This window comes from Amblyomma americanum, chromosome 5 (assembly GCF_052857255.1).
Source record: "Amblyomma americanum isolate KBUSLIRL-KWMA chromosome 5, ASM5285725v1, whole genome shotgun sequence".
NCBI lineage: Eukaryota > Metazoa > Arthropoda > Arachnida > Ixodida > Ixodidae > Amblyomma > Amblyomma americanum.
In genome coordinates, this window is record NC_135501.1 from 196889679 (window position 1) to 196917367 (window position 27689).

At 47.6% G+C, this 27689-nt stretch overlaps 1 protein-coding gene across 1 annotated transcript in view; it reads left to right on the forward strand.

Moving 5' to 3' along the window:
• The window catches only part of LOC144133305 (cell division control protein 42 homolog), a 114413-nt gene extending 91482 nt beyond the window's left edge, over positions 1 to 22931 (forward strand). Inside the window, exons 3-4 of the mRNA XM_077666297.1 lie at positions 14543 to 14731; positions 15718 to 22931. Of these exons, the coding sequence (XP_077522423.1) occupies positions 14543 to 14731; positions 15718 to 16071 (543 nt within the window). The 3' untranslated portion in view covers positions 16072 to 22931. The remainder of the gene's footprint in view (positions 1 to 14542; positions 14732 to 15717) is intronic.
• Positions 22932 to 27689: the final 4758 nt, after the last annotated feature.

The window sequence follows — 27689 nt, forward strand, 5'->3', positions numbered from 1 at the left end:
CGTGGCTGATCACGTGATTCGTCACGTGGTTGGTCACGTGACCAAGTTCCACTCGGCCAGCTGTAGCTATCGCGTCACTCCAGGTTTAACCGGAGCTAAACCACCGCCAGTTTTTTTTTCCCGTTTTCTAGCTAGCTTTCCACCTGACGTGTAGTACCCGAAAGTGACATCCAAAAGTAGTTCTTCAATTTTTTCGGAGAAATAACCAGAAAATCCGCAACTTTGCGCAAAAAGTTTGTTACCTGTCGTATCGCTCGCGAAAGGTGTATATACGTTGATGTATGCAAATTTCTTCAGGTGGTGATTTGGCGCTATCAGTGTAAATGCACTCTAGGTCGCCTGCAAAAAATCTTTTGGTCACGGAAACCGGGGGAAAGATTTAACTGCGGGGCCTTAGCATTCGAAGCATGCAGCCACGACCGGAGTGAATTGTGCTTTGTTACGCCATCTTGGGTACTGTGGGGACCTTCGCAGCCTTCGTCTCTCAGTACGCCTTCAGGCGGCGACGGAATTAAGTGTTTTCCTTTCTACCACGCAACACAACCCAAAGCAAGGGTCGACAATTTCACGTCAAGCATACAATCTCCTCCCCCCCCCCCCCCCCCCCCTGTCCTCCTCCTTCGCCATTTCGGAGTTTGAAAAAAAAAAAAGGTTTTTCAAATATGTTACACCCGCCGCGGTGGCTCAGTGGTTAGGCGCTCGACTACTGATCCGGAGTTCCCGGGTTCGAACCCGACCGTGGCGGCTGCGTTTTTATGGAGGAAAAACGCTAAGGCGCCCGTGTGCTGTGCAATGTCAGTGCACGTTGAAGATACCCAGGTGGTCGAAATTATTCCGGAGCCCTCCACTACGGCACCTATTCCTTTCTTCTTTCGCTCCCTCCTTTATTCCTTCCCTTACGGCGCGGTTCAGGTGTCCAACGTATATGAGACAGATACTGCGCCATTTCCTTTCCCCAAAAAACCAATTATTATTATTATTTCTACCACGCAACACATCCGAAAGCAAGGGTCGATAATTTCACGTCAAGCATATAAGCTCTCCCTCACCCCTCCTCCCCCATTTCGGAGTTTTAAACAAAAAAAAAGTTTTTCAAATATGTTACGTGCGCGCCATGTCTTCGCACCTACTGTGAGCGTAACCTGATTGATGGAATAGCGGCCTAATATTTTCTAATGATTCGACTGAAATTCGTGCGGGTGTTATCATTTCTGCTGGCATAAGCATAGCGCCTTAACAGCGGGTTTCAGTTATCCAGTCACACCTGCCGCCGGTCCTACAATGAACGTGTACAGACACGTTCGTGTCCGGGCACTCGGGAAATTTCGCTCAAGCAGCTCGACGACATCTCGAGTGCGCACGGATCGAGCGGTCAGGCCTTATCTTCAACTATGCAGACTCTATCGCGTCGATAAGTCTGTACCCGTCCGAAAAGCACTTGGCGGTTATCGATTCGCGGTTTCCCATTCTCCTCGTAGTTGTCCGACGCGATTTCTCTCCATCCCTGTATATACCTCCTGCAGCGGCTCTTTTTCCCAGACTAGTTAGTTAGCCCCGGTGTGTAATTATAGCAGCCGCGTCTCGTTAGCGGTCGTTAACCGCGAGACCGCAGCGCCGCTTATAATTTGCTCGCTATAAAGCGCTTAAAGTGTTACCGAATATACTAAGCCCGCCGTCTATATACCATCTTCCCCATCAGGTGGAGGCTCTTCTTCTTTAGTTTCTTTTTTTATTATTATTTTATCACCGACAAACCCAACTCTCCGCCGATCTAGGGGGGGAGGAAACTTGTTCTCAAGCGCGGAAAGTTGTAATTGACGAGTAAGGATAAATACAGCGCAAAAAAAAAGGAAAACAGCGTCGTTAACTTCTGGCCTTTTCTTTTTTTTTTTTCCCCGGTCGTCTCCGAGCATACTTAGTACCCCATTTTCCTTGATTGACGACTTTTCGGTAGCCTGGTTGCTTTTTTGTTCATTTTTGTGCCTCTTGTATCGCTATGCTCAGACATGTCCTCTTTTCTCGCGAGATGCCGACGAGCGATGTCTTAATCGGGCCATTAAGACTCTAAAGCAGCGCTGTCGACTCTTCCCCGGCCCAGCTGCAGCGTATTTGAAGCTGCGTGCGCATGAAGCTTCGCCGATGTCGTTAATGTTCGGCCCCCTTGCTGCACGGTATTTTTTTCCTCGGCTCGTAATCTCGCGTACGTGATGTCAGTACACGTGTCTTGCCGTGCGTATACCGGCAGTGTGCAGATATTTTAATCCGCCTTTAAGGATGGGGAATTTTATTACGGACATTTTGCGAGCAGGAGGGTGAATCAGGTTAAGCGGCTGCACTGTATACCCACGAATACGCCTATGTATGGGAGCAAAAAAGAGAGTACGCTGTCCTCTCTAGCGCACTCCCTTTTATGAAAGGGTGTGCGCTACACTGTAAACACAAAGACACCTATATGGGAGTAAAAAGGCAGTAAACTGTCATCTAGCGCACTCCTTTTTATAAAAGGGTGTTCGCTAGGGGGCAGTTTTACACCCTTTCTACTCCTTTTGTTTAGAGTGTAGAGGACACCTTATTCCATATGTACTCCTTTATGTTTAGAGTGTATACAGATCGCAGCGGAATCTGTACAGTGGCTCGTATAGTAAAACGTGGGATCTATATGTCTGTACACTGTATCCTTGAGTTGGCTCCACGGCACAAACGCAGAGAAAGACGACTGTTGACTAGTGAAGTGATCTCTGGATTCCCCATTACCCAGTGGGAAACACTGACGATGGTAGGTCCGTGTTAGAGAATAACGCACTAGAGAACAAGAAAACCAAAGAAACAATGTGGCCGCTGCCTTGCGCAACATTGTTTTCACCGGCCGTGCCCCCCCCCCCCCCTCCTTGCCTATGCTGCAGCTCACTATGGCTGTAGAGAGAGGACGGCGCATTCGTGTGAATGCTTCCAGTAGTTGGAAGCTTTCTTGCATAACTGGTTTAATGTGCCGATCCTTGTCATCAGACGACGTGTGAAATGCCTGCCCGTGTTTTCACATGGCGCGGACGGCAGGGCTGGTTTTTGCTTCTAGCTTTTGGTCTTTCTTTTCGTTATTTTTGTTTCTTTTTACCCTTTGCTAGGAGAAGCGAGTGATTTGCTCCCTTAGAGCAGAAATGTCATCATCCGTATAAGCGTTCCACTGCGCAGCCAGAGTTGAAGAATGGAATCCAGGGGAACTGTTATCGCTGCTTCCTCGGTCCTCCGTTTTATCTGTAGTGCGATATCTTCTCCGAATTGCACTACACACCGAAAGCGAAGTGTACAGGTTTCGCCCCGCAAGGGTTATCCAGCCCTCTATGTTGTGCAGTCGTCCGCATACCTGTCTATAGCGCTAGAACAGAGCATCGGGCAGTACACTTGTGCCATTTTACTAGTGGACCTAGGGTTAGAAACTGGACATTGTCATGAATGCACATCCCCATGAATCCCGATTAACTGCGCATGTCTATAGAACCCTAATCGAACGCCCCCCCCCCCCCCCCCCCCCCCCCCCCCGGCAGCAGCGATTGTCATAAATACACAACATAACGCGCCGTTCGAGCGCCGTAGACAAGTGTGTGGGCGACTGTACACCGTTGAGGAAATAATAATAATAATTAATAATAATTGGTTTTCGAAATGACGCAGTATCTGTCTCATATACCGTTGGACACCTGAACCGCGCCGTAAGGGAAGGGATAAAGGAGGGAGTGAAAGAAGAAAGGAAGAGAGAGGTGCCGTAGTGGAGGGCTCCGGAATAATTTCGACCACCTGGGGACCTTTAACGTGCACTGACATCGCACAGCACACGGGCGCCTTAGCGTGTTTCCTCCATAAAAACGCAGTCGCCGCGGTCGGGTTCGATTGAGGAAATGTGCGGTACCATTGTTTTAGCGCGACAGCACTATGTACCTATATATACTATATACCGGCTCACCGATTTGTGTGATGCTTGACCTTGAGGGTCACCTTGGGCAGACCATAAATAATAATTGAAATAAATATTCGGACTGGGATTCGAACCCGCGGCGGCGCGAACACATCAGCTGCGCTGGCCATTGCACGAGAGCACAATGGGCTGTCGCCGCAGCTGATCACGCCTCGTGTTAATAATAATAATAATAATAATAATAATAATAATTGGTTTTGGGGGGAAAGGAAATGGCGCAGTATCTGTCTCATATATCGTTTGGACACCTGAACCGCGCCGTAAGGGAAGGGATAAAGGAGGGAGTGAAAGAAGAAAGGAAGAGAGAGGTGCCGTAGTGGAGGGCTCCGGAATAATTTCGACCACCTGGCTATCTTTAACGTGCACTGACATCGCACAGCACACGGGCGCCTTAGCGTTTTTCCTCCATAAAAACGCAGCCGCCGCGGTCGGGTTCGAACCCGGGAACTCCAACACACCATCGCGCCGTGCATTGCACATCGTCTTCTTCATCAACTAATACTACTATCAAACTAATATTCTCGCTTTGAGCTATGTGGCAGCAGTAACAGAGAGATGTGCGCTGCATGCGTTGGCGTGGACAACATTGTGGCAGAAACATGGCACTACATCATTACGCGTTGGCGTTGACAACATTGCTACAGAAACGCGGCACCGGAGCATAGGCCGCCGGCGTACATTTGGTAAATTGGCAGTTACGATGAAAAAGTTGAAGACTCGCACAAAATGACTCCGTTGGTCAGTGGACACCTCAATCGCGCTTTCAGGTATGTTCGAACCCGGGAACTCCGGATCAGTAGCTGAGCGCCCTAACCACTGAGCCACCGCGGCGGTGGTGTCCACCTGCGAAAAACTGTGGTTTCGCACAGTATTCCGTGCTTAGCAGTGCTAAGTCGCCAGCCATATTTTTGTTTTCTATTTACTGCTTCATTTGGACGCCACACTCTATTTACATGTGTTTAGTTGCGCTGTGTTTTTTTTTTTCGGGGAGTTAACTGCGCTGGGTATACAATGCAGTGGGCTTCGAACTGGATCTTTATTAGGTTATTTCTGCAGTGTGGCCACAGAACTAGTCGAAAACCTATAGTGGGCAAATCCAGAATGAAAGAACAGTACGCGAGGAGAGGTTCCCGTGCGGCTGCGAACGCAAGCAGTTGCGGATGTCCTTGGCCGCTTCGGGTCGCGTCAGCACCTGGCAGGCATCCCAGTTCACGTCTCCGGCGACTCCCACGCCCAGGACGCGGCGAACTGTCAGCCGGCCGCTGTCCGGGGCCTTCGAAGGTTTTCGGGCTCCGCGTTGCTCTCAAAACGGGCGCCTGTAACTTATGGCGTCGTTGCACCTTGGTTGCCTTGTTGTTGTTGGTTAGCGTTGCCACCGAGCTGAGTGGTCAGCTCCGGAGCCCCCACCCCCACGAGCCCAAAGAAGGCGTCTGCCTCGTATATAGGTCTTGTTTGTCTAAGCGAGAAAACAGCACCAACAATAAAAAGTATGAATGCGTAACTACCGGATGGGGTTTACGTTCCAAATCTAGCTGCACTGTGGTCTATATGAGGCGCGGATGCTTTGGGGTGGACTCGGTATTAGTTTTTTCGAACGTGCAGCCAGGCGTCAGAAAACGAGGCATCAGAAAAATGAGCAGCTTTGGCGGCCGGGTGTCCGAACGCGAGAGGCCGTGTTTAGTAGCACATCATCGAAGCTACTAAGCGTCTACATAATACGGCTTTTTCTTTTCATTTGTTGTCCTTGATTGTTATTTATTTGTTATTTATTGCCGCTGTAGAAAAACGCATGGATTGTCACAGGCACACCCGAAAGCTCCCTGCAGTCCGTTCTTGTTTCTGTTGCTATGCATGCGTTAAGAACAAGAGCAGTAGTGCAGTCAGGATGCTAAAGCCGGGCTACAAATGCGTGTATATGCACTCCATTCGGTTGTGCTACTCTTCAAACCCGCGGTTCAGTGGTCACTAAGCACGATATTTGTACACGTTGCCCGTGCAGCAGATTGCGCGCTGCAGACATGAATTGGGGCCGTAATGCGGGATTGTTGAGGGCACATCATAAACACGTTTCTGTGAATAAATTCTGTATGTGTGTGACGTACATCTTTACGTCTATGTGTGGCGAATAACTTTACGTGTATGTGTGACGTATATCTTTACGTATATGTGTGACGTATATCTTTAAAGTATATCTCTGACGTATACGTGTGGCGTATATATTTGACGTACATGTGTGACGTATTTAGCTTCAGGCTTACTGCGACCTTACTTGGCATGTGGGCCATAGTGCCTTGTTTTTCTGGTCCTTGTTGTTCAGCGAGGGTTCATTGCTGGCGCTGCCATAAATCGAACCCCGCCCCGCGCCCCCTGCCGGCGCCTCGACGCGCCAATGTGTATACACACAGTCTAGCCGCGCGGCTGCGTTTCCGTGAAGATGCCTCTGGGAGCTGTTGGGCGCGTCTGGGGCGAGAGAAGCCCTCCCGCCGCGATGCTAAATTTAAACTCTCGCCCGATGCCGCCGGCAGCGATTCGCGTCGCTTTATTGGAGCTATTCTCTTTCTTTCTTGCATTTATTTTTTCTTGTTTTACGTTCGGATGTATTGCAGGGCTTTTGTTTGGAATGACAAGTTGGGCTTGGACCCTTAAGGCTAAGATTATTGGTCCCGCACACCCTAAACAGAAAGGAGTTAAAAAGGGAGTAAGTTGTCCTTTAATGCACCCCCTTTTATAAAAGGGAGTGCACTAAAGGACAAGTTACTCCCTTTTTCACTCCCATAAAGGCGTATTCGTGTTCAGAGTGCAGGAACAGAGCGCGCGAAGACGAGGAGGTAAGGATTTTTACACATCTGTGGAATGTGTGTCCACCATAGACTCCCTCCTCTATCCCTTCCCTTGCGGCGCGGTTCAGGTGTCCAACGATATATGAGACAGATACTGCGCCATTTCCTTTCCCCCCAAAACCAATTATTATTATTATTATTATTATTATTATTATTATTATTATTATTATTATTATTATTAGACTGACGTCAGGGAAGATGAAATTCTTTACAGCAAGAAGTGAGAAAGCCGCGGCCAATTTGCAATGTCTCAACAACAGGACTTGTCGCCCAGACGAACACAAGTCGTATTGTCGAAACGTTGATGAGCGGAGTTAGGCTTCGAATTCCCTGCCGTCTTTGGTTCGTTTTGTGCAGTGGAAATTTAGGAAGCCGGCGTCAAATGGAAACGGGCGGGCAAAGACGTTGGAAACGTAAAAAAGAAAGCAAGATCGAAACTTGCTTTCGGCGCTATCACGCGTGAAAATATCGTGAGAGCGATCTGTCTTCGAAAGATCCGGTGTTTTGTTTCAACGAGATTTCTCGAGTGGCTCTAAAGATATGTAAGCGTTTTTTTTTCTATTTCTCTCTTCTTCGTTCTTTTATTTCTTTGTTTCGTTTTTCTTTGCTGCATTATTATTCTTTTAATGCGTTTTTTTTTGCTTATGCCTTTATCGCTTTCCTTCTTTATTCTTTACTACTTTCTTATTTTTTGTTTACTTCCTTCTTCATTCTTTTCTTCTTGATTACTACCAGCTTGCTTCTTTCTTTTAATGTTCGTTTGTAATCAAGATGCTTCTAGTTTTCATTCGGTCGTCGTCTTCCGTGCTTCGCGCTTCTCTTCCCTTTCGTGAGATTCGTCTTTTAAGTTCCGTACTTATTTTGGGGGCTGTTCGTCTTAGTCCGTCTTGAAAACCTCTTTCTCTACCTTTGCCCCTTCCCCTCGCCCTCTGTCTTCCTTTATTTTGCTTCTGTGTCTTAAAGAAATAAAAGGCAAAATAATTAAGCCTGCACGCAGTATAAAAAAACAAGCTGAATGTCGACTCGAGTCTCTTAATTAAGCAGAGTTCAGCGACTCGCGAGGCAGCTTGCGCGTGCACTTTCTCCCCGCCCAGGGGCATTAAGTTCGCCGTGCTCTGCTTCTTGTTTCCTTTCTGGGCGACTCCTCCGCCGGTTCTTTTCGGGGAAGTTTATTTATTTCTTCTGCAGCGCAGCCGCGCCAGCCCGCGCACCGTGCATCGATCTCGCGTTTTCTCCATATTAAGCGGGGGCGGACGTGAAAAGACGAGCGAACAATAAAGTAGTAAAAGCGGAAAACTCCGCAGGAAAAGTTCGGCGCGTATATATTCGACGGGGTTGCATTTATGCCGCGTCGTTAGGCTGCTCGGGTGGATGTGCTCGTGCTGGTATGGCAGGAAAGTCTGGCTAATTTTGGACGGAGAACTTCGTGTGCTTCGTCGAGTCGTGTGTGTGTGTACCCGTACGCATGTCGTGATGCAGGTGTAGCGCGGGCGGGGTGTGCAAAACAATTATAATTGAAACTGAGACTTGTGTTCGGTGTGCTCAAGACATTAATGTACGGGTGACTTCTGCGTATTCCGCAGCCGTAATCTGAACTGAGCTCGCACAAGAAAGCGAACTCTGTTTCGTTCGAAATCGTACTTTTCGGCTGCCGAAAGTTTGCGAATTAATTTGTTTGCAGATCCGTCGCCTTCACTTATAAAGTTCGCTAATGAGAACGAGCTTTCAAGTTAGTGCATGCATTTCCGGGCTATGTGAAAATATCACTGCTTCCCCGAAACTGTGAGCTCGTGAAATTACGCAAGAAGCAGACTTTGAGATGAGCGCTCCGTGGGCGTGCAGCTGCTGTTTCTATAGTATGGCTCGGATATATCTTCGACAAACGGCGCTCTCCTTGTTACGTAATGTCCCAGTAAAAACGTATACTTTGAAGAGATTTTATCAAGAATTTTTTTTCTCGTCTTCTCGCACTAGAGGATCTATGGAGTGAAAGAAACTGAAACCTGAGTAACCTTTTCGTCTCGCCATGTCACCGACTATTCGCTGTAACTCGTTCCGCTCAGCTCGGCGTGCTCATTCGCGAGCTACGCGCGCGCCTTCCGGTTGTGCCTTTTATCTCTTCGCTCCAGCCGGCGCGCCCTCTATAATAGTACGACGCGTTCACACCCGCCGCAGCTGGTTATGTATGCGCCTACAACCCCTTTTGTGTTCCCTCCTCCGGAGGCTTCGTCATTCGCGGAAAAGGGCTAATTCGTCCGTCTCGTTTTTTGTCTCGCCCACGCGAGAACACGCGCGACTCTCCACTTGCGCGTGTGACGTTCGCCAAAGTTTATGCGCCACTCGCGCGGGCGCGCATTTTTCTGGCGCGAACGCAATCACGTAACGCGCCGTGCTCTATTTTAATAGCGCCAGTCGCGTGGCGCCGGCACGTGTTTTCCTACTGAAAAGATAGGGACGCTCGGAGTCTTCCGCTGTTTTCGTTCTGCGTAAGCAGCTGCTTCGCGGGGCTTACTGATTTGTGCTCCGAGTACAGGCGTACGTTACGCGGCGTTAATTAACGCGCTTCTTCTACTATAAGTTTTTTTCCTCTAGTGACTGAGCTATCCTCGCGAATACGGCGGTGCGTCTGGCATACGATGTAGGCCCTGGCGTGCGGTGCCGGCTTTCTTGCGGCTCCTCGGTCGATGCGAAAGTGTTGCTGTTCACGACGCTATATTTAACGTTGTAGTGCATGTGTATTACACCAGACAGCGCGGACGCATAAGGGAAGGGGTCTTGTTCTTCCGCTAGTCTGGTCTTCCGCTAGTCTGGTCTTCCGCGTAAGAGGATAACGGTGATCGCTCTCGGTACGCTATCTAGTTAATTGCCACAGCTTTCTAGCTTTATTGCGCTTACTGAGATCTCATTTAAGGTGCTTTGTATTCAATTAAAAGAACAATAACGTTTGGCACATAGGTTTATATTCTTCCCATCGTTGCAACATTTTTTCGTCTCTTCGTAGCGCGCGCGCGTGTGTGTGTGTGTGTGTGTGTGTGTGTGTGTGTGTGTGTGTGTGTGTGTGTGTGTGTGTGTGTGTGTGTGTGTGTGTGTGTGTGTGTGTGTGTGTGTGTGTGTGTGTGAGATAGAGAGAGAGTTCTTATATACAGTATCCTCGTGAAGAAATGAAACCCGAACAATAGAATCCGAAGCGCGAAAGTCCTTGGTTGAGGGAAGCTGAAATGTTGCGTTTGGTTCATGGTGTTCTGAGTTGCTTATGTGCCATAAAACGCACAGCACAACACATCCGTCGACCTTTCCATATATGGCTCGCTCACCACACCCACTGCTGTGCGGCACGCGTGTCGAATTACGGAGACGCCACATACAGCCCGAGAATTCGAGGCATCGTTGATTCGACAGGGTTGAGCGCAACCAAACTGCAACGATGAAACGTTGCTCGAAGTCATTGCACTTCTCATGTTTTTCGGCGTTTCATCTCGCTTCCTTAGTCGCCCCGCTCTCTCATTGTAGAGACGTTCTTCCAAGATTACATCATTCACGACGAGGTCGACCACCGATCTCCGTGCCTAGTGGACTTCCTTAAAAAGAAAGTTCGCCTGAACTGAGCTTTGAGCGGGCGTACTCATATCTCCGGAAGGCTTAACGCAAGCACGAACCTGATGACAAAGACGCACCTGTCCTCTCGTTTTCTTGGTATTCCCATCATTTCCCCTTGCGAAGGCGATTCTAGAACGTGTTATCAATAGCAGTATGACTGGTCATGTGTTAAGAGCAGGGTCCGTCGTTCTCACTCGGGGGCACGAGTCCGATGCGTGCATATCTTGCATTGCTCGACGCGCGAAGAACAAAGGGACACGGTAAACGCATCTGCTCTGCGGACGTATATGTAGCGCGGTAACACGACCCCTCTCCTCAGTATCCGCTTGCGGCTGGCTACACGGCCTCAATCTCTGTTCTCTTTCGCGTGCATGTAGTGGTGGCTTTGTTCTTCCACGGTCCTTTCTATTGTTCGCCGGGCGGACTTTCGTCGGACGTTGTCGGTGCGTAGTGACGAACGGTGCGCAAGTGCTGCAAACGCTTGCACTATAGAGCCAACGAGAAGCGCCGTTGTACGGGTTCTGTTCCTTTTTTTTCTTTACCGCCTCTACGTATATCGGAAGAGAACCGCTGTTCAGTGTCCCTCTCCAGCTGTCCGCTGCTTTGCACGTCTGACTAGAGAATAGCACTGCAAATATATTCTCTCTCTCTCTCACCGGCTCTGTGTCCTCTTTCCCGACCTCTAAAGACTGTTTTCATTCTATTTTGCCTTAACCTTTCGGCCTTAATAATAATAATTATTGGTTTTGGGGGGAAAGGAAATGGCGCAGTATCTGTTTCATATATCGTTGGACACCTGAACCGCGCCGTAAGGGAAGGGATAAAGGAGGGAGTGAAAGAAGAAATGAAGAGGTGCCGTAGTGGAGGGCTCCGGAATAATTTCGAGCTTTAACGTGCACTGACATCGCACAGCACACGGGCGCCTTAGCGTTTTTCCTCCATAAAAACGCAGCCGCCGCGGTCGGGTTCGAACCCGGGAACTCCGGATCAGTAGTCGAGCGCCCTAACACTGAGCCACCGCGGCGGGTTTCGGCCTTGTCATAGCGAGCATTTGGTCTGGTAGTCTTCCCTCATCTATGCAGTAAGTGTTTCAGCTACTTCTGTTCGCATTCATAACAGCCTGAGCGTGGAGCGTACTCTTAATGTCAGCTGATATTTCGGGCATTAAAATAATGGAGTGAGCGTTTACGGTTTTACTGTGTTGGCAGTATCTTCATCTTTAGGCGAAAAAGCCGTGGTCTGTCAGTCTGTCTCTCTCTGTTTTCGATTTAAAGGGCGCTATAGGTCGACAACACACAGCGTGGCACGTCTGTTATCCTCTAGCGTCATTATTATTAATCAACAACACGCACCAACTCGCCAAACAGTCTGTCGTTCTCTCTCTCTCTCTTACCCCTTATACCGATTACATCCCTGATATCGTTCATCACCTGATGACCAGTTAAATGTAATTCTCGGACCGGAATCGTTCACGAGACAACTCCGCAAGATCCCTCGAGAACTTTATACTTTTCGAGAATCTGCGCGAGCGTTTGTTGACACCAGACATACCCGTCCTAGGAAGCGTTTTCCCGCCCCAATATCCTGAACCCGGGATCGCCGAACTTGGGATATCGAACCGGGAAATCACTTTGAAACGAACCCCTCCGTGGCGTTTCGCCGCAGTGGACGTTGCGTTCGTTGTCTGCTTGCCAGACCACAGACGCTAGCGTCGCCTAGCGCCGGGTCGCGGCTTTTTTCTTTTATCTTTGTTTTCTTTTCGCTTTTCTCGTCGTCACCGACCGAGGTGGAAAAACATTCGTCTGCTGTATAAGCGCCCCCTGTCAACAACCTCAGCCAGCCAGCGCACGCATGAGTGACCGCGCGCACCTCTCGTGTAGCGAGGTGAAGTCGCCGGCTTCGGGCGTTCGTGTAGTCGCCTGCGGCGGCGCTGTTTCCTCATTCCCCAGCAGCCTTATCGATGTTAACCACTAGTTAAGGGGTCGTTTGTTGCGGTTATGTTGCTTGCATGTATGCACGCCTGACGTACTGGGTCCCCTGCAACTATTAGCCTGGGGTCATGGACCGGGACGTTGTGTTCATTTTTTTAATCCTTCCTCTCGCCGCTCGTTTTAAGTACTAACCTGAATTTGTTTTAATTCAGTCGCGAAAATTATGGCCTTTAGCGCCCACACTGTACAGTTACTCTGTCATCTACAAGATTTCACTGTATTTGCACGCAATAATAATAATAATTGGTTTTGGGGGGGAAAGGAAATGGCGCAGTATCTGTCTCATATATCGTTGGACACCTGAACCGCGGCGTAAGGGAAGGGATAAGGGAGGGAGTGAAAGAAGAAAGGAAGAAATAGGTGCCGTAGTGGAGGGCTCCGGATTAATTTCGACCACCTGGGGATCTTTAACGTGCACTGACATCGCACAGCACACGGGCACGCAACTCCAGAATAAAGATACGTGTCTGAGGAGCCATATAGCGAGAATGGGCGGTAAAAACTGTGCATGTTTACAGACTACAAGGTACAAAACAAACATTTACAGCAGATTCAGTCGAGGTAAAAAGAAACACTTATATTCTGTCTTCCTTGAGTCTAAACGTATCGTAAAAACCACTGTTCGCGTCAGGAGATAACGGGAAATTGTCGCAGCTATCGTCAGTAAAAGTGGTTCGTCACTGACTTTCGTACCTAGTTAATCATCATAATAATCTTTCGTGTTTACGCCAAGACCGAAGTCAAATGTCTGAATTTTGCCGAAATACGTTGGCGGTCGGTCCGTGTGCTGCCGAAGCCGTTCAACAAATACGAGGCTTTGCGAAAGAAAGCTAGGCTCAAAGGCTCGGTTGATTGGCCATTGCTATGCGCATTCGACGCCTAAGAAAGCATGAAGCTGAAGAGGCGTGCCCGTGCACTTCTATTACTCTGAGCACGAATGCTCCTAAATGGGAGTAAAAAAGAGAGTAAGTTATCCTCCCTTTTATTAAAGGGTGTCCACTAGAGGACGCCTTACTCCTTTACTACTCCTTTCTGCTCAAGAGTGTAGAGTTTCCGCAATAGGCCGTGTCGTAAGACCTGTCTTAAGACGCACACCTTACAACGCTCTTCTACCCACCGTCAAAGCGAGAGAAGAGAACATGTGTCCGCATACACGTACATGGGGCGTAATGATTCTGATCCTTTCTTTTTTATATTGATTTACTTAGCGTCGCGCGCGCTGCGCTCGCAACGAGCGTTATGCTGCGGCCGGCGGCAGTCGAGCGCGCCGGGCGTAAGAGGCGTGCTTGTTGGGTCGTTTGTACAAGGACGCCTACGGCAAAGGAAGGCCAAGGTCGCCCCCCCCCTCCCCCCCTTGAGGAGCCGGCTGATGTTAGCTCGGCGTCACGCGGGAGACTTGATCCGACATGGAGTGTTCTAAACGGTTTCACGGGAGGAGTCGGTAAAGAAGAAAAAATAAGAGAGCAAATGCAAAGGGCGTGGGATGTAATCACGTTTACAAGTGGCTGTATACTCTACGTCTGTGTTTAATGGCCACTTTGCAAACACCGTTTCAAGACCCGGAAATGTTTCGCGGCCAGTTTCTGCAATTTTATCGGGTGGTGGCGCCGCCTGTGGTGTGCGCAGTAAGCTGTCGGCAGTGCACTTTCGCTTTTTATTCTTCGTCCTTTGAGCAATCCTGAGTAGTCTCTTTTGACGGATGCAGGTGGCGTAACAGTCAGCTAACATCCTGGTGTTCCCATATATGCTCCCGCAGGGAGCCGAGTTGCGTGAATGTTTTCCCCGCGCTTCTGGTAGCACTATTCGTGGAGCAGCGGTCACATGATCTCGCTGACGTCAAATGTTCACAGTCGTTTCGGCTCATACCCAACGTATGAGCAGGAGGGGGCCAGCCGCTCCTGTCTTGAGCGCAGTCTGCTTTGTTATCCGACTTAGGGGGTAATGTATAGTGAGTGAGAGGGGTGCCTCCAGTCTTCTACTTTCTTGGTTTCGGTTCAGCTGACTTCACAGATGCAGCTCTGCTTCTTTGCATGCGCTCCTTCGCATGCGCCTTAAGCGGGAGGTGGCAAACTGGAATGTGTGGACATGTAGATACATGCGAACAGCTGTCTGACCTTTCTCCCCAACCTGTTGTTGCTGTGCAGGACGACTTCGACTCCCTGCGGCCGCTGTGCTACCCGAACGCTGCCGTGCTGCTGCTCTGCTTCTCGGTTGTGTGTCCCACCTCGTTCCACAACGCCTCGCAGAAGTGGCTGCCTGAGCTGCGGCGGCATTGCCCTGACGCACCCATCGTGCTTGTCGGCACGCAGTGCGACCTGCGCTCCGACGTTAAGGTACGTTGGGATGCTGGACTGACGCTTTCCTTGATAAGAGGGTAGAGACTAATGTGCTACAGGCACCTTTCTTATAAGTGCTACTTGGGGATGTACTGCACAGTGACAAAGAGGGAATTTTTTGTTGCCAGGATGTATGGAGAGGTCGGCTGGAGAAATATGCCTCTGGCCGGCTCCTCCATATGGTGTGCTACTGAGCCTGTTGGTGGACTTGTTTTATTGTGTACAATAGCATTACTCAGAAGTACAACACATGGATGGAGTCTGTGTGCGTTGCTTTGGTTGCTGGGCATGTCCTCGAATCTCAGCTTGCTGTTGCAACTAGTGCAGAGCCGAGGGCTCAAGATGATGGGTCTCCGTCCAGCGTGTTTCGCGTAGTAGCGCATGGATCAGAAAGCTGTGTCTAAAGAAGTTGGCGTTTACGTCGCCAAGGTGCTGTAGTGATTTCGTAAGTCCAGAATTTCAGGGTGAACTAAAGCCTCGGGACCACGAATTCCATGAAAGAAGCCGATAGCTCTATTATTAGCCGTCGGCTGGCTGGAGACCAAGGTCACTTGTGAACGTGAAAATAAGAATTCTATTTCACCTCCAGAAGTGGGGGCATCAGTAATAGAGCTGTCGGCTTCGTTTAATGAACACGAGGTCTTAAGACTTTTGTACCCGACTGTACATGTCAGGTTGAATCATGCGATGGCTTGTGCTTCCCTGTTTGTCAGCACACCATCATCAGCCGTGTTATTATTAGTATGTTGGAGATAAGTAGAATTTTAATTTTATTTCCTACAAAACCAGCCTTTCTTGATTAGGTGTGCTCTCGGTCCCTTAGGCATGTCGACCGCGCTGTTTCAGGGCCGTTATCTTGTGCAGTAAGCATGAACAAGCACTTAATATACTGCTTGTGCAGTTAGGTTGTCGAGAGTTTTTGAGCGACAATTCGCCAAGTGGTTCGTCTTTGACTGAACCTTGTTTGTGTTCGCCTGTCGCAGGTGCTGATCGAATTGGCCCGCTATGGCGAGGAGCCCGTGCCAGAGTCAGCAGCGCGGCACGCGGCCCATCGCATGGGTGCACTGGCCTATGTCGAGTGCTCCGCGCTGACGCAGAAGAATCTCAAGGAGGTCTTCGACACGGCCATTGTGGCTGCCTTGCGAAAAAACAGTCCGGGACTCGTGGGCAAGGGCTTCCACCTGTTGTCCGCCAGGTCACCTGGCTCCAGGAGTGGCACGGGACAGTTCACCAACGGCTTCGTGCCCTTTCCTCGGAGACGAGCCATGTCTCTAGACCGGCGGGCTAGGGACGACGGCAAGAAGACCGGTTGGAAGAAGCTGTGCTGCTTTGTCTAAGCTGTGGCGGACTGTTACGGTTCCTATGGACCTTGAGAGTGTTCATCAATTAGGACTGGCCCGCGTCGGAGCTGAGTGAGCTTGCAATGACCCTGCTCATCGTGACCGCAGAGCCCCTTCACCCAGAAGTAGCCTGCATGCTAACTATGGTGGCCTTGAGGTGATAATGATGGTCGTAGAAGAAAAGGACTCTGTTTGTCCTGCGGATCGGCCGCGCTGTCAGTTTTTTTTTTTATTCGTGCTGGCTCTGATCTTCATAGTCGGACGCTGTGAAAGCTGTGCTTCGTACTGGAACTGGTGAAGATGAGATCTTTGCTGCGAAATTTGGCAGACAATGACCGCGTGATCGTCAGATGCGTGCTTATGTCACCACTTCGCTGAGCAGGATTCGAAACCAAGCTCGGCAAGATTTATTACCTCTGCGTCTTCCGGCGCTTTGATCGATGATTACAGGTCACGACAAAAAGATCGGTTTAATAGAGGATTGCAGCCCATTGCAGTCTATGGCTGGCATCCTCGCATGTTATGTGATTTAACAGTTAGTCATTGCCCTGTGCAAATGATGCCTTGAAGAGCAGGACTCGGGCTTTAGTTCACTGCTAAGTGTTGGGCTTTGGAGGCTGTATGCTGTGCTTTGATGCCTTCAGTTCGGAGATGTGTGATTTCAGATCGTTGCACTATCCGGGGTCTAGAACAGGATGATTGTCCCTAGTGATGAGGCTCGCTTGGTTATCGCTGCAGCTGATATTCTGTAAGAAAAGCATGTGTAGGCTCATATTACATGAAAGAGGGCTTAGTTACACCAGGAAGCTTTGCATTGTCCTCTGTGGAAACTGCTCCTTGTCGAACCCAATTCATCACCGTACTGGCTTCCATTGAAGTGTACTTCCGCAGCCTTTTCATCGGAGCTGTGGCAGCGCCTCAGCTTTTGTCATCGCTGCACTCTTCGTTCAGCATCAGGAATTGGTTCTTTTCATTGATTATCTGCAGGGCTGTACTTTGTGTGCCTTCTGGTCCATGCAAGATCTGGTCACAGTGGCCTAAATTTGATGAAATCCAATAACATTTCACATGGTCCCTTTCTTTGGGAAATTTTTACAACCCACTTCGTGCAAACTTTGTTGCCTCTGTTATGGACCACCACACATGGCTTTTGAGGCAGAGCCAGGGATATTTGATTGTGCAGTCTGGCGAAACACGAACCATACGGTATCCCTGTCCAGCTTCATACCCAAGCCATCTTTCACGGAATCAAGTTGTATTATGACCTTTGTTATCCGCAAAGACCACATGACATTCGACTTCCTTGCTCAAAAAATCGACGTACATAGAAACTGCTTCAGAACAAATACTTGTTTCCCGGTGGCTACCCTGTTTTTCTCTCTGCATATGCTGTGTGTATTGAGGAAAACTGCGCTTTTCCTTGATGCATCCAGGAAAGCCATCCCAAGACATAACATGCCATGTTTTGTGCCTTTCGTTGGAAGCTTCTCGTCAGCTTATTGATGCTTTTACCTGGGCTCTTATTGAGCTTTGTTTTGTTTGTTTCTATAGCTCATATTGGTTTTTCTTGGCAAATGCTTGTTTGCTAGCCAGTCATTGCCTTCACCTGGACCTTGCATGCATTACTGTTTACCTGGTCCATCAGGACCAACCGCACGAGCTGCACTCACTGTATAGCTTGCACTAGCAGCACATACATCAAGTACCAGTGAAGAGTTGCAATTTGCATCTGTGGCACATTTCGTGATGCACTACCTCTGTCCATACAATGCCTAGACTCTGCTACCCAACTACATGTCAACGACGGCACGGATGACAGCGTGGTAAACTTTTTTCAAGTGGTGGAATCGACCGTAGTGGCTGCTGTATCTCCGAATGTTTCAAAGTGAGCCTTGACATCACAACAAGAAAAGGAAACATGGAAAGTGATGGAGGACCACCAAGACTGCATATCGGCGCCGCATTCGTGTGCTGTGGAGACTGGCAGACGACAACCTACATGCTGCTGGTTGTGAGACTGAGTTTTGGGGCTTTGTTGGATGGACTGAGCATTTGCGCATGTCATGTGGTGTGGCCTGTTCTCTTGTTTTTGATTCGAGTGAGCAGCTGTGTCCAATGTGGAATTTTATGCGGGCACTGCTGTTCAGGCATCATTCATCAGAGACCCGTATCGAAACATTTGCAGTGTTTCCTTATGAAAATTTCTGCATACAGACAGTCTGTATACTCTCTATGACCCGCCTTTTAAAATTTTTGTTTGGCTTTTCTGGGATCTATGGACGTGCATGCACAGTATACCATGGTGCTCTTGCCCACGGGAACTGACATCCCTTACAAGTCTTGCATGTGATCTGCTGGGAACTCCGGCATTGGCCTGCATGTCAGTGTCAGTGTTACTGCTTCCGCCAAACTTAGCAGAAACAGACACACTGCAACCAAACCTTCATTGCAGTGAAAATTTTTAGCAGCAAACAATCATTTACATACCATTTTTTGTCTGACCCAACAGTATGGTGCTTGAAGACGCAATGCTACAAGACATGTCAGCGATGGCACCGTCTTCTCCTTCCTCCTTTCTTTTGAAACCTGAAAACGGAAGGGCTGCCATTTAAACCCTGGCTATCCTATAGCGTCTCAATATGCTTTCTTGCTCTGCGAGATCTACGCAGCAGGTTTGACACCTTGTGACCGCAGGCGGGTGCGATGACTTGTGAACAGCCATGCATACAGGTGTTATGGCTTGCTTTTTATCAACTTTGGGTAGTCAAAATTTATCTCTAAGCCCTATATGGTACAGCTTAGCTATAATTTTTAGGCATAAAGCCTGAAATACTGTTAAGCTGCAACATGCTTCCGTAGTCTGATCCTGCTAAGCATGCTGATGCCTGTGACGAAAGCTGGTTTCTGCATGTCTTGGTATAGCAGTTTCCTGCATGTGGAGCATTGCCGACTACTCATAGGTCTCTTGTAAATGGGGACTTTCTCACATTTAATGCCTAGCTGTACTAAAAATATGAATGAATCACAAGTAAGGCCAAAAAATGTGAAAGATGAAACAAAAGGACTCTACAAAGTGTGCAAGTAAATAAATAAGTATGCGTGTTAATTCCTCGTGCTAATTTATTTTTGTATGATGATGTTATCTTTAGTGCAAAACATAAAAACCTCTGAACATTATGAAGCTTTGAGACCAATCTGTCTATGCACGCGTCTTTACATCAACTTTGATGCTGGGAACATGTGGAAGAACGAATATTTTTTACTAAGTGGACCTTAGATGCGTACATCACTCATGTTACGAGTGCACTGGTGTATGGGTAACAAAGGTTGTTAGTGAGATGCAAATTATTTTTGCAGTCATGATACACTCTACACGGAGCATCGCTGTATTGAAAACCTGCTGCAACTTTTATCTGGTTGTTGAAAGAAACCTCTAATGGCTCTTGCGTAGTTATACACCACTTGATACAGCTGAACCTCGTTGCCAATATCCCACTTAAGGTGAAACTTAACCTATGCTAAAATGATGTATACTTTCCAATTGACGTTGTGTGCTTTCTGTGGCAACAAATGGTGATACAGTAGGCAAGCAGACTCGGTGAACCGATTATAATGAATGCCTGCTACAGCCAATGGTCAGAGCCGGTAAACCAGTTAGCTAAACACCTACAACCTCGGAGCCACATGAAAGGCATCTCTTGTGGACGGCGGTGGAGCTTAAAGCTCTAGAAGTTCACTGACCATGAGTCATAATGTATGGTGGAAGTTTTCTTACTAATTTTTGGTCTAGATTACATTGCAGGCTGTTGTTTTTCAGTTTGTATGCTGCCTGTACGAATTGTGTGCTAGCATGTAATAATTATAATAAGGCTCAAAGTAAATTAATTATGGTTGTATATGTAAGATAAACAGTGCAAAACTGCACTGAGGACACAGAAGGGTACGGGGAGACATAGCGCCTGTGTCTCATACTTTCCTGTGTCCTATGTGTGTTTTTGCGCTGTTTTCTATCCTAGATTAACAGCCAACTAGCTCGAAATGTGTTATTCGTGTATATTTAAATCATGTCCTGGTAGACATTTTTTTTAGTGTTGAAGGAATTTTGCTGTTTCTGTTGAGGTATGAGGTACTAGAATGACCCCGCATGTAGTGAAGTTCCTGATATAGTATAACTGTCGAGCTCTATGCATATTGATCCACTATAACAGGGTTCTGCTGTATTTATATCAGTGTTAACATCGCCTCACTTAGCCGGTCTTTTATATATTGTGGAACTCGCAAGTCTTCTAAAACACTCCTTTTCTTTGCTCCAGTTTTGGATTCCTGGCTGCCAAGAACAAAGCAGATTTGATTGATTTCTGAATAGTGCCAACAATTCTCTCATGTTGCGAAGCATAGTGACCTGTCAAACAACTGCCAAACACCCTGTGTTCAGAAATGAATCACAAGAGCTCAGTGTGATGCCTTGTGGCCAGGGCTGAACGGTTCATCTGATACGGCATAAGATGGCACTGTAACTACTATAGCCTTATACATATACATTGTGCCAAGAACGGAAGTGAAAAGCCTTGTTGTTAGCGTCAATTTTATGAGTAGCAGTGACAATGGTACACTGAAAGTCTTCCCTCATTAGCACCTCTCTACTTGGAGACGGGCTTTATTGGTCAATGGTTGTTAGAAGCCCATCCTAGTATAATTAGTTCGCAAGTTTTGGCGAGCAGTTCCGATGGTTTTTCACCTTGCACGGACTTCAAAGGTGTAAACTTGTAGAAGGACCTTTTTCGTAAACTTTTACTCGATTTTTCGAGCGCTTCTATAACTATAAAGCTCACTAAATTTGTGCCAAGCCTGAAAAAATGTACAGATCTTGTTAGGACGATTCCTCAAGCGAGATAATATGCAAGCTTTGAGTGACTGGAGCAAAGGCCCATACATTCGTATTTGGATGCATGAGATAAATATGTACAGCTTTTGTCGAAAGTGTGTAGACCACCGACCACATTACTGTAGTCTCCTTTACCACCTAGAATCTCTAGAGCCTATATAGAACAGTTATCAGTACCAGAGCAGCCCCTTGTTGGAGTTGTACTGACATATGTTGAGTGGCCCAGGAACTTTAGACAAAAACTAATAACGATATAGTAGCTGTCCTCCGTCACCGTAGGTGTGTAATTCATCATATATACTTGTAACGAAACTGCACCCGCTTAATGATGTGGCTTCGACGGCAGTATCAATTCCCGCACCCTGCACTCAATGCAATGCTCTGTGCGGATGTGTGTGTACGTATGATGTATGTGATGTGCGTGCTTTGCTCTTGTTGCTTGCACTGCGGCACATCATATCTTTTGTTGCCGCTGTGCAGCCGTTGTCAATATATGGTTGTTATCGCAGAGCGTAATAGAGCACGCAGTTATTGTGTTTTTTTTGTTTGTTTGCTAGTTCTCCAAGTGCATATCTACCGCGTCCCGTAACATCCTCACTCTAGTGCTGTCATTGTGACGACCACTTTCGTCCACGGCTCTCAGAGAAGAGGTTGGGTGCACGCACCCCTTACCAACACCAAGAAATCGAAAGACATATCAGTTTTTGCCTCGCGCGTTAGACCCCCATTCAGCTGAGTTCGAAGCCCTGGGTTGCGTCTTTGCGCGAAGCCTTGTTACGTGTTCGTGCTTTGCACTTTGCAGCTAGTTTTGTATTCTTTTCTTTCTATTATACATTTCCTAATCTCACCCTCTCTCTCTTCTCTCCCTCTCACTAATCTTTGTGCATTTGCTTAGAGTCACGGATGGATCTATGTAGTTGCCTCCGAAAGCGTTTTGAACCTTTAGTAAGTTTTTTTTTGCCTACGATTGTGTTTTATCGTTATCGGCCACTGCACCGACTGATCGTTTGATCTATAATGACCAAGAGTGAACCAATTTGCATGGGTTGTCAGAGTTATTATAGAGTATGTATTATTTCATGAATGGGGAATAACAACTTTACCTGAGCTGAAAATTATAAAGCCTGAATAGACCTTAGAGGGGATAATTTATTTGAGAGTTTATGTATATAGCGGAAATGTATTACAGTAGATGTATACCAGACCGAGTGCCTGGGCACGCATAGTGGTCATTCGGCTGTTTCAGGTATAAGTCTGCTTGTTCATCTCCGCTGTGCTATAGGTCGTGTTATCCTGACCCTCAGAAATAATTGTCACCTCAGTTCAGAAGTGGTTCGAAGTGTTTTCGCGGCGACTGCATATCCAACTTTGTTCTTCCCGCAGTGTGCGAGTAACACGTAGATCTCCCTGCAGTCTTTGAAATAGTAGTTTTGATATAATATTTAGTGATTAATTTTCACTCCCTCCCCTTTTTTCTTTTGAACTGTGGAAGACATCAAAATGCACCAAGCGGTGTACCATCGGCCTTCACAGGTGGAACCCCAACCTATATCTACTGGCGTATTTGAAGGTTGCATACCATGCCTGGAGGCATGTATAAAGTCGGTTTCAAACGTTTGCTGGCTTGGCCCCTTGTTTAATTGCAGCTCAGTCAAAAAAGTGTTCACAATTTTCATCCTTAGAATGACTGTTAATAATCTACAAATATTCTATTGACGGTAATCGAGTGTTTATGCATTGCGTTTCTGTAATGTCCTTTACTGACCTTTACATTTTTATTCTGCCTGTTTTTTGATGCACTTCTCTCTGTCGTCCGCGCTTTTTTTTTTTGTGGCTTGCCGTTCGAGAAGTGCTGAGTGTAACAAAGGAGTCGTTTGAGAAGTGACTTGACGTAAATGATGTGTGATGTGGTCTGTATATTCTTGTGTATGATGTGTAAATAGAATAAAGTGCGCGATTTTTAAGACAAAAGAAGATGCAGTGTCATATTCCTTACTATGCATAGTAGCACATGTACATGTGTACGAAAAGAAAACGCCACCTGGCTCCGAAGAACAAAATTCATTTCATCTTCTGCAGCGAATTTTAGTGGGCATTGCGGATATAATTCGTCCAAAGAAAAGCTACTCTTAACCCTTATAAAATTGGTCTACAGAAAGCCTATAGACTTCTTATAGACTATTGCCTTCCTATAGATATTTTGTCTACTCATAGTCTCTAGACTGTCTACTAAAAGTGTATGGCCATAAATCTATGGACTGTCTCTAGGATTTGTATTGCCTGTATACTGTTCTCTAGGGTTTATCTATAGAGAGTCTATACACTTTATTGACAGAAGTCTATGGACAATCCGTAGACTGTCTAAAGAAGTTTTTGTAAGAGAAGGAAATGCAAAGTATGTTTCTTTGCCATAACTGATGGAAAAGAATGCGGTTGCAGTCTGTTGAGGTATGCCCTTTAATACTACTTGCATCTGTACGTCGAGCACATTTTTGAACAGTGCGAAAAGCTTAGTTTCGGTTCAATTCCGATTTCGAAACTAATGCGCTATCTCAATGGAAAGAAACGCGAACAACGCGGCACCTACGCGCTCCGCTGTTCGAATTTCTTTTGATCGCGCTTGTACCTAGGTGGTAAAAGACGTTAGAGTCGTCCTAGAATGCATCACGGACGACTTTGGCGTCTTTTTGCTAGCGCCGAAGTAAAAGCGTCATGAAAAGGTGCGTTTTCGCCTCGATTACTGCGTTTCAGGCAATTGGCTGTACTGTAAGGAAGACTCGATATTAGTCTTTCCGGATTTTTCAAGAAATAAAGAATAAGCTATACACGAAAACTATATTTTCGCACGTAGTAACGTTATACGACCGGGCAGGCACTATGTGGGGGACAATTGTCATGGCCATCCTTCTTAATTAGTAAAATGGATTGAAGAATTAAGTTTGTAGTCAATACAGCCAGCATGCATGTTTATACTGGACGCTTAGAGGCGGTTGCATTACGAGACTATTCTGGATGGCAACCGAATAAAAACTTCGTAAGGTGGCGAAGCTGTTGCGTAGGATGTTTGTTTCATTTTAGCAGCCAAATGTGAAAGGCAAACGGCTGTCAATTTCACCTGTCACCTTGTCGCTGTTTGCAGAGGAAACGCGATATTATGGACAGCGTAACTCCGGAAGGAATTCTGCACTCGTTCCCACCGCCTTGAATGCTTATTAATTACGCGGTTTGAAGTATAAAAGCCATGAAGGCGAATATCTCGCAACACACGCGTGTACCAAATCGAATACCCTGGCAGTGCGACGGTCTCTAAGCTTCTCGTATAAACGTGCAAGCTGGATGCTGTGACAAAGCGTTTAATGTGAGTTTTAGTTCATTATTTCATTCCTCGTACTTATTCCTGCCTGGTCGTACAACTTGAGTGCGAAAGCAACCTTCGCCTACTTCCCACCGTTTGTTTTTGTTTTTTTACTCCCTGTTTTCAAAACACCCGCATAACTGCGTAGCTAACGGATGGCCGTTGCTGTGTCGGAGGCGCAGGTCTGTGTGTTGCTTTTTAATAGCTCCGCCACCTCGTCGCCGCTTGAAACCGGGCTAAACAGGTCGCCATGGCACAGATTGCACACCTGGGCCCAATTTAGAGACCTCACTAATGATGAGCGATACAAAGAGGCCGGCCGATGGTGTAATGTGCCCCGACCGATGGAATCGGCTGGGACTCATTACACGGCACCAGACAGAGCATCGGTACCCGTCTGGCTGCGGAGAGTAGCAACGGCATTAAAGGCGGCACAGAAAATAGCTTCCGCCTGTGTGACGTCCCTTCGGACAAGCAACGCGCCGTGCAGTGGAGTCCGAGACAACCTGGAGAGTGGCGAAGGAAGCAGGTTCCAGATATGGAAGACGAAGCTAGGCGCCGGAGGTCATTTCTTCCCTTCTCCCTGCTTGCCCTGCTCGCCGAGAAAGGGCGACTGGCGGGACACAATAGGCTTGGAGGACTCGGCGCTGGTCGCTTCTGGCACCTGTCTTGTCCAGGATGTCTGAATAACCTGTTGGCTGTTGACTAACCTGCAGCCGCCTTTGTCCGGCCAGGACCGCTACCCCGAAACAAATGTCGTCCCTTGACCCCACCGGTTCTTATTGGTGGTGTCTAAGCCGTGCGTCATGGATGTATGGATGATGATCGGTCGATGGAGAGTACACTCTGAAACGCTGTGCCTCCATGTACCAGTTTGCCTTCCCATCATCTGGTGACAACGGCGCGCCTACGAAAACGTTATCGTTGCGATTGGACAGTCTTTCAGGGGTCCTATACTCGCTAATGTGTAAAAAGCAGAGAAACTGCCCAGCTGCGTCGGGTAGAGTCACCGCGAAGACGAGGAAGAAGCCGGTCAGACTATCACAGACATCTTTTGCCATGTTGTGAGACAAACAACATCCTGTAGCGGTGCTGAGGTAAACTCTGAGATATCGGTTGGTTATGTAGTGCACCCCATTTCGCCGCTGTCACCGTTGTTCTTTTTTGTAGCGAGAGCTACATTACGGTAGCATTTCGAGCCTTCAGCGTGGCGGCGCCGCCACGCTGTCACGTGGTCCGTCACATGGTGCGGAGCAGCTGCCGGCGGCGCGGCGCCGTGGCTGATCGCGTGTTTCGTCACGTGATTGGTCACGCGACCAAATTCCACTGAGCCAGCTGTAGCTATCGCGTCACTCCATGTTTAACCAGAGCTAAACCACCGCCAATTTTTTGTTGTTGTTGATGCACGGGTATCTGAACATGAACTGATTCAAAATTACTGATGAATTTAATGCCTCGAACACAGCGTGGACTTTCCAGCGGTTCCACGGTCCGCCCAAGGCGTGACTAAAAGAACCGGAGAAACCCTGACCAGGGTTGGAGATTTAGTAACACTGTACAGAGAAGAAACTAAACTGCATGCCCGACGGAAGTTAGCGTGACCATAGAACATTGCGGAAGAGTAAAATGCATGAGCTGGGATCCAGCGCCGAGCTCCTCTTGAACTAAATCTGAGCGCATTTCAGTATCTAAAATTTTCCTGTCACGCGATGCTTACAACTGTGTAAGGCTTCCCGGTATAGAAGGAGCCGGTAGGAAGGTGTCGACAAAATGAACAAGTGAATGAACCTGAGTGAAGCGAGACGAGTTTGTTGTCGATGAGAGACTGGGCTCAAAAGTTTTAATGTTTCTATATTTGGAGGAGGCGTTCACTTATTTTGTTCTTGATTTATATACTACGCATGGCCCACGCCGTTGCTGTCTCGACGCCGTAGCGAATTTTGCCATGGGACTTATCTTGCAGCCTGGCGCTTTTTGCATCATGGCGTCGCGCGTTTCTTGCCACGTTGCAGCAAACTATCATGTCTTGAGGCGTGACTATAGTAGTATACCACTACATCGCAAAACGGGACAAAGCTGGCTGAGCGGAATCACGGGGTTCTGCAAGATCGTCATGCGGGAAATACACATTTTAATCACTTCCTTCCTGAGCAGTACACTATGCAACTCGGCTGTCATGTCTGCTTGCGTTGAATATCGCATATTACATTCCGCGCAGAGCGCACTGTATACCATGTACGGGAGCTAGAGGCCAGTCCAGGTCGTATTCGTCAGATTTTTTTACCTTCCACCATACAGAAGTGACTGTAATAACTGTACTGCCTCCACTGTCACCGTTATCATCATCAATATCATCACCATCAGCCGTCCGTTGCAGGCCGAAGGCTTCTCCAAATATCTCTGTCTGCGCTAGTTTTCTGCTCTCCGAACTGCAACTCCTGTCCATTTAGGTTTCTTCATCTTGTTTTCAACACTGACTTGGGTTTGCTGCATAGCCGCTCTCTAATTAATCATCATCATATAATCATCGATCATCATCATTATCGTCATGAGCCTGACTACGCCCACTGCAGGGCAAAGGCCTCTCCCATGTATCTCCAATTGACCCTGTCCTTTGCCAGCTGCGGCACTCTTACTTTCCTTTCCGTAGCTCGCTGCGCTGTTCCTCAGTTATATGTCAAGCCTTTTCGCTAGCATTGGCGGTTCAGCCCCATGTAGGTAAGCACTGGCGAGCAACCGTTGTGTACCTTCCTGTATACCATGAAAGCAGCCACCCTGGAGCCCGAGTGGATAACATCCCGACTGCCCAAAGGGTGAAGGCGTAATGCTGTCGTTACGGCATCCTACGCCAGTGACAGTGAAGGAAAAAGCATTCACTGTTTGTAAGACTCCTGTGTACAGCTAACTATAGGTAACTCGACAAATTTACAGTAACTGATAACTTAATTTCTCAAGGTAAGCCGCGTCAACTATTAGTTGGGCGAACGCTCTTAGTTCTGATCACGCCCATTCAGTTATTTTGCGTTTTGTTTTTGGTCAATTTTGACTGTTGCTCAAGGTACAAGCAAATGTCCAGTGTCTTACTTGTCCCGCTCGATTTTGAAGCAAATCAAAATGCAAAGAAACTTCTAGATCCGCAAGTAGGATGTTTAGGTGGGATCGTGGCATTCCAGCCTGGCTCTAGGCGGTGTTCAAATCTTTTCAGTTCTAATTCCACCAATTAAACTATTGCGTGTGTTGCTTCTGGTGCGCCGGGTACACACCTGTCTTCCAATGTGTACAATCTTTCCACTGGTCTAGCACTCTGCTTTCTCTGGGTTGATATGCATGGAAAAGAGGGACTTTGACTCCTTGTCGTACAGACCAAAACAAGTT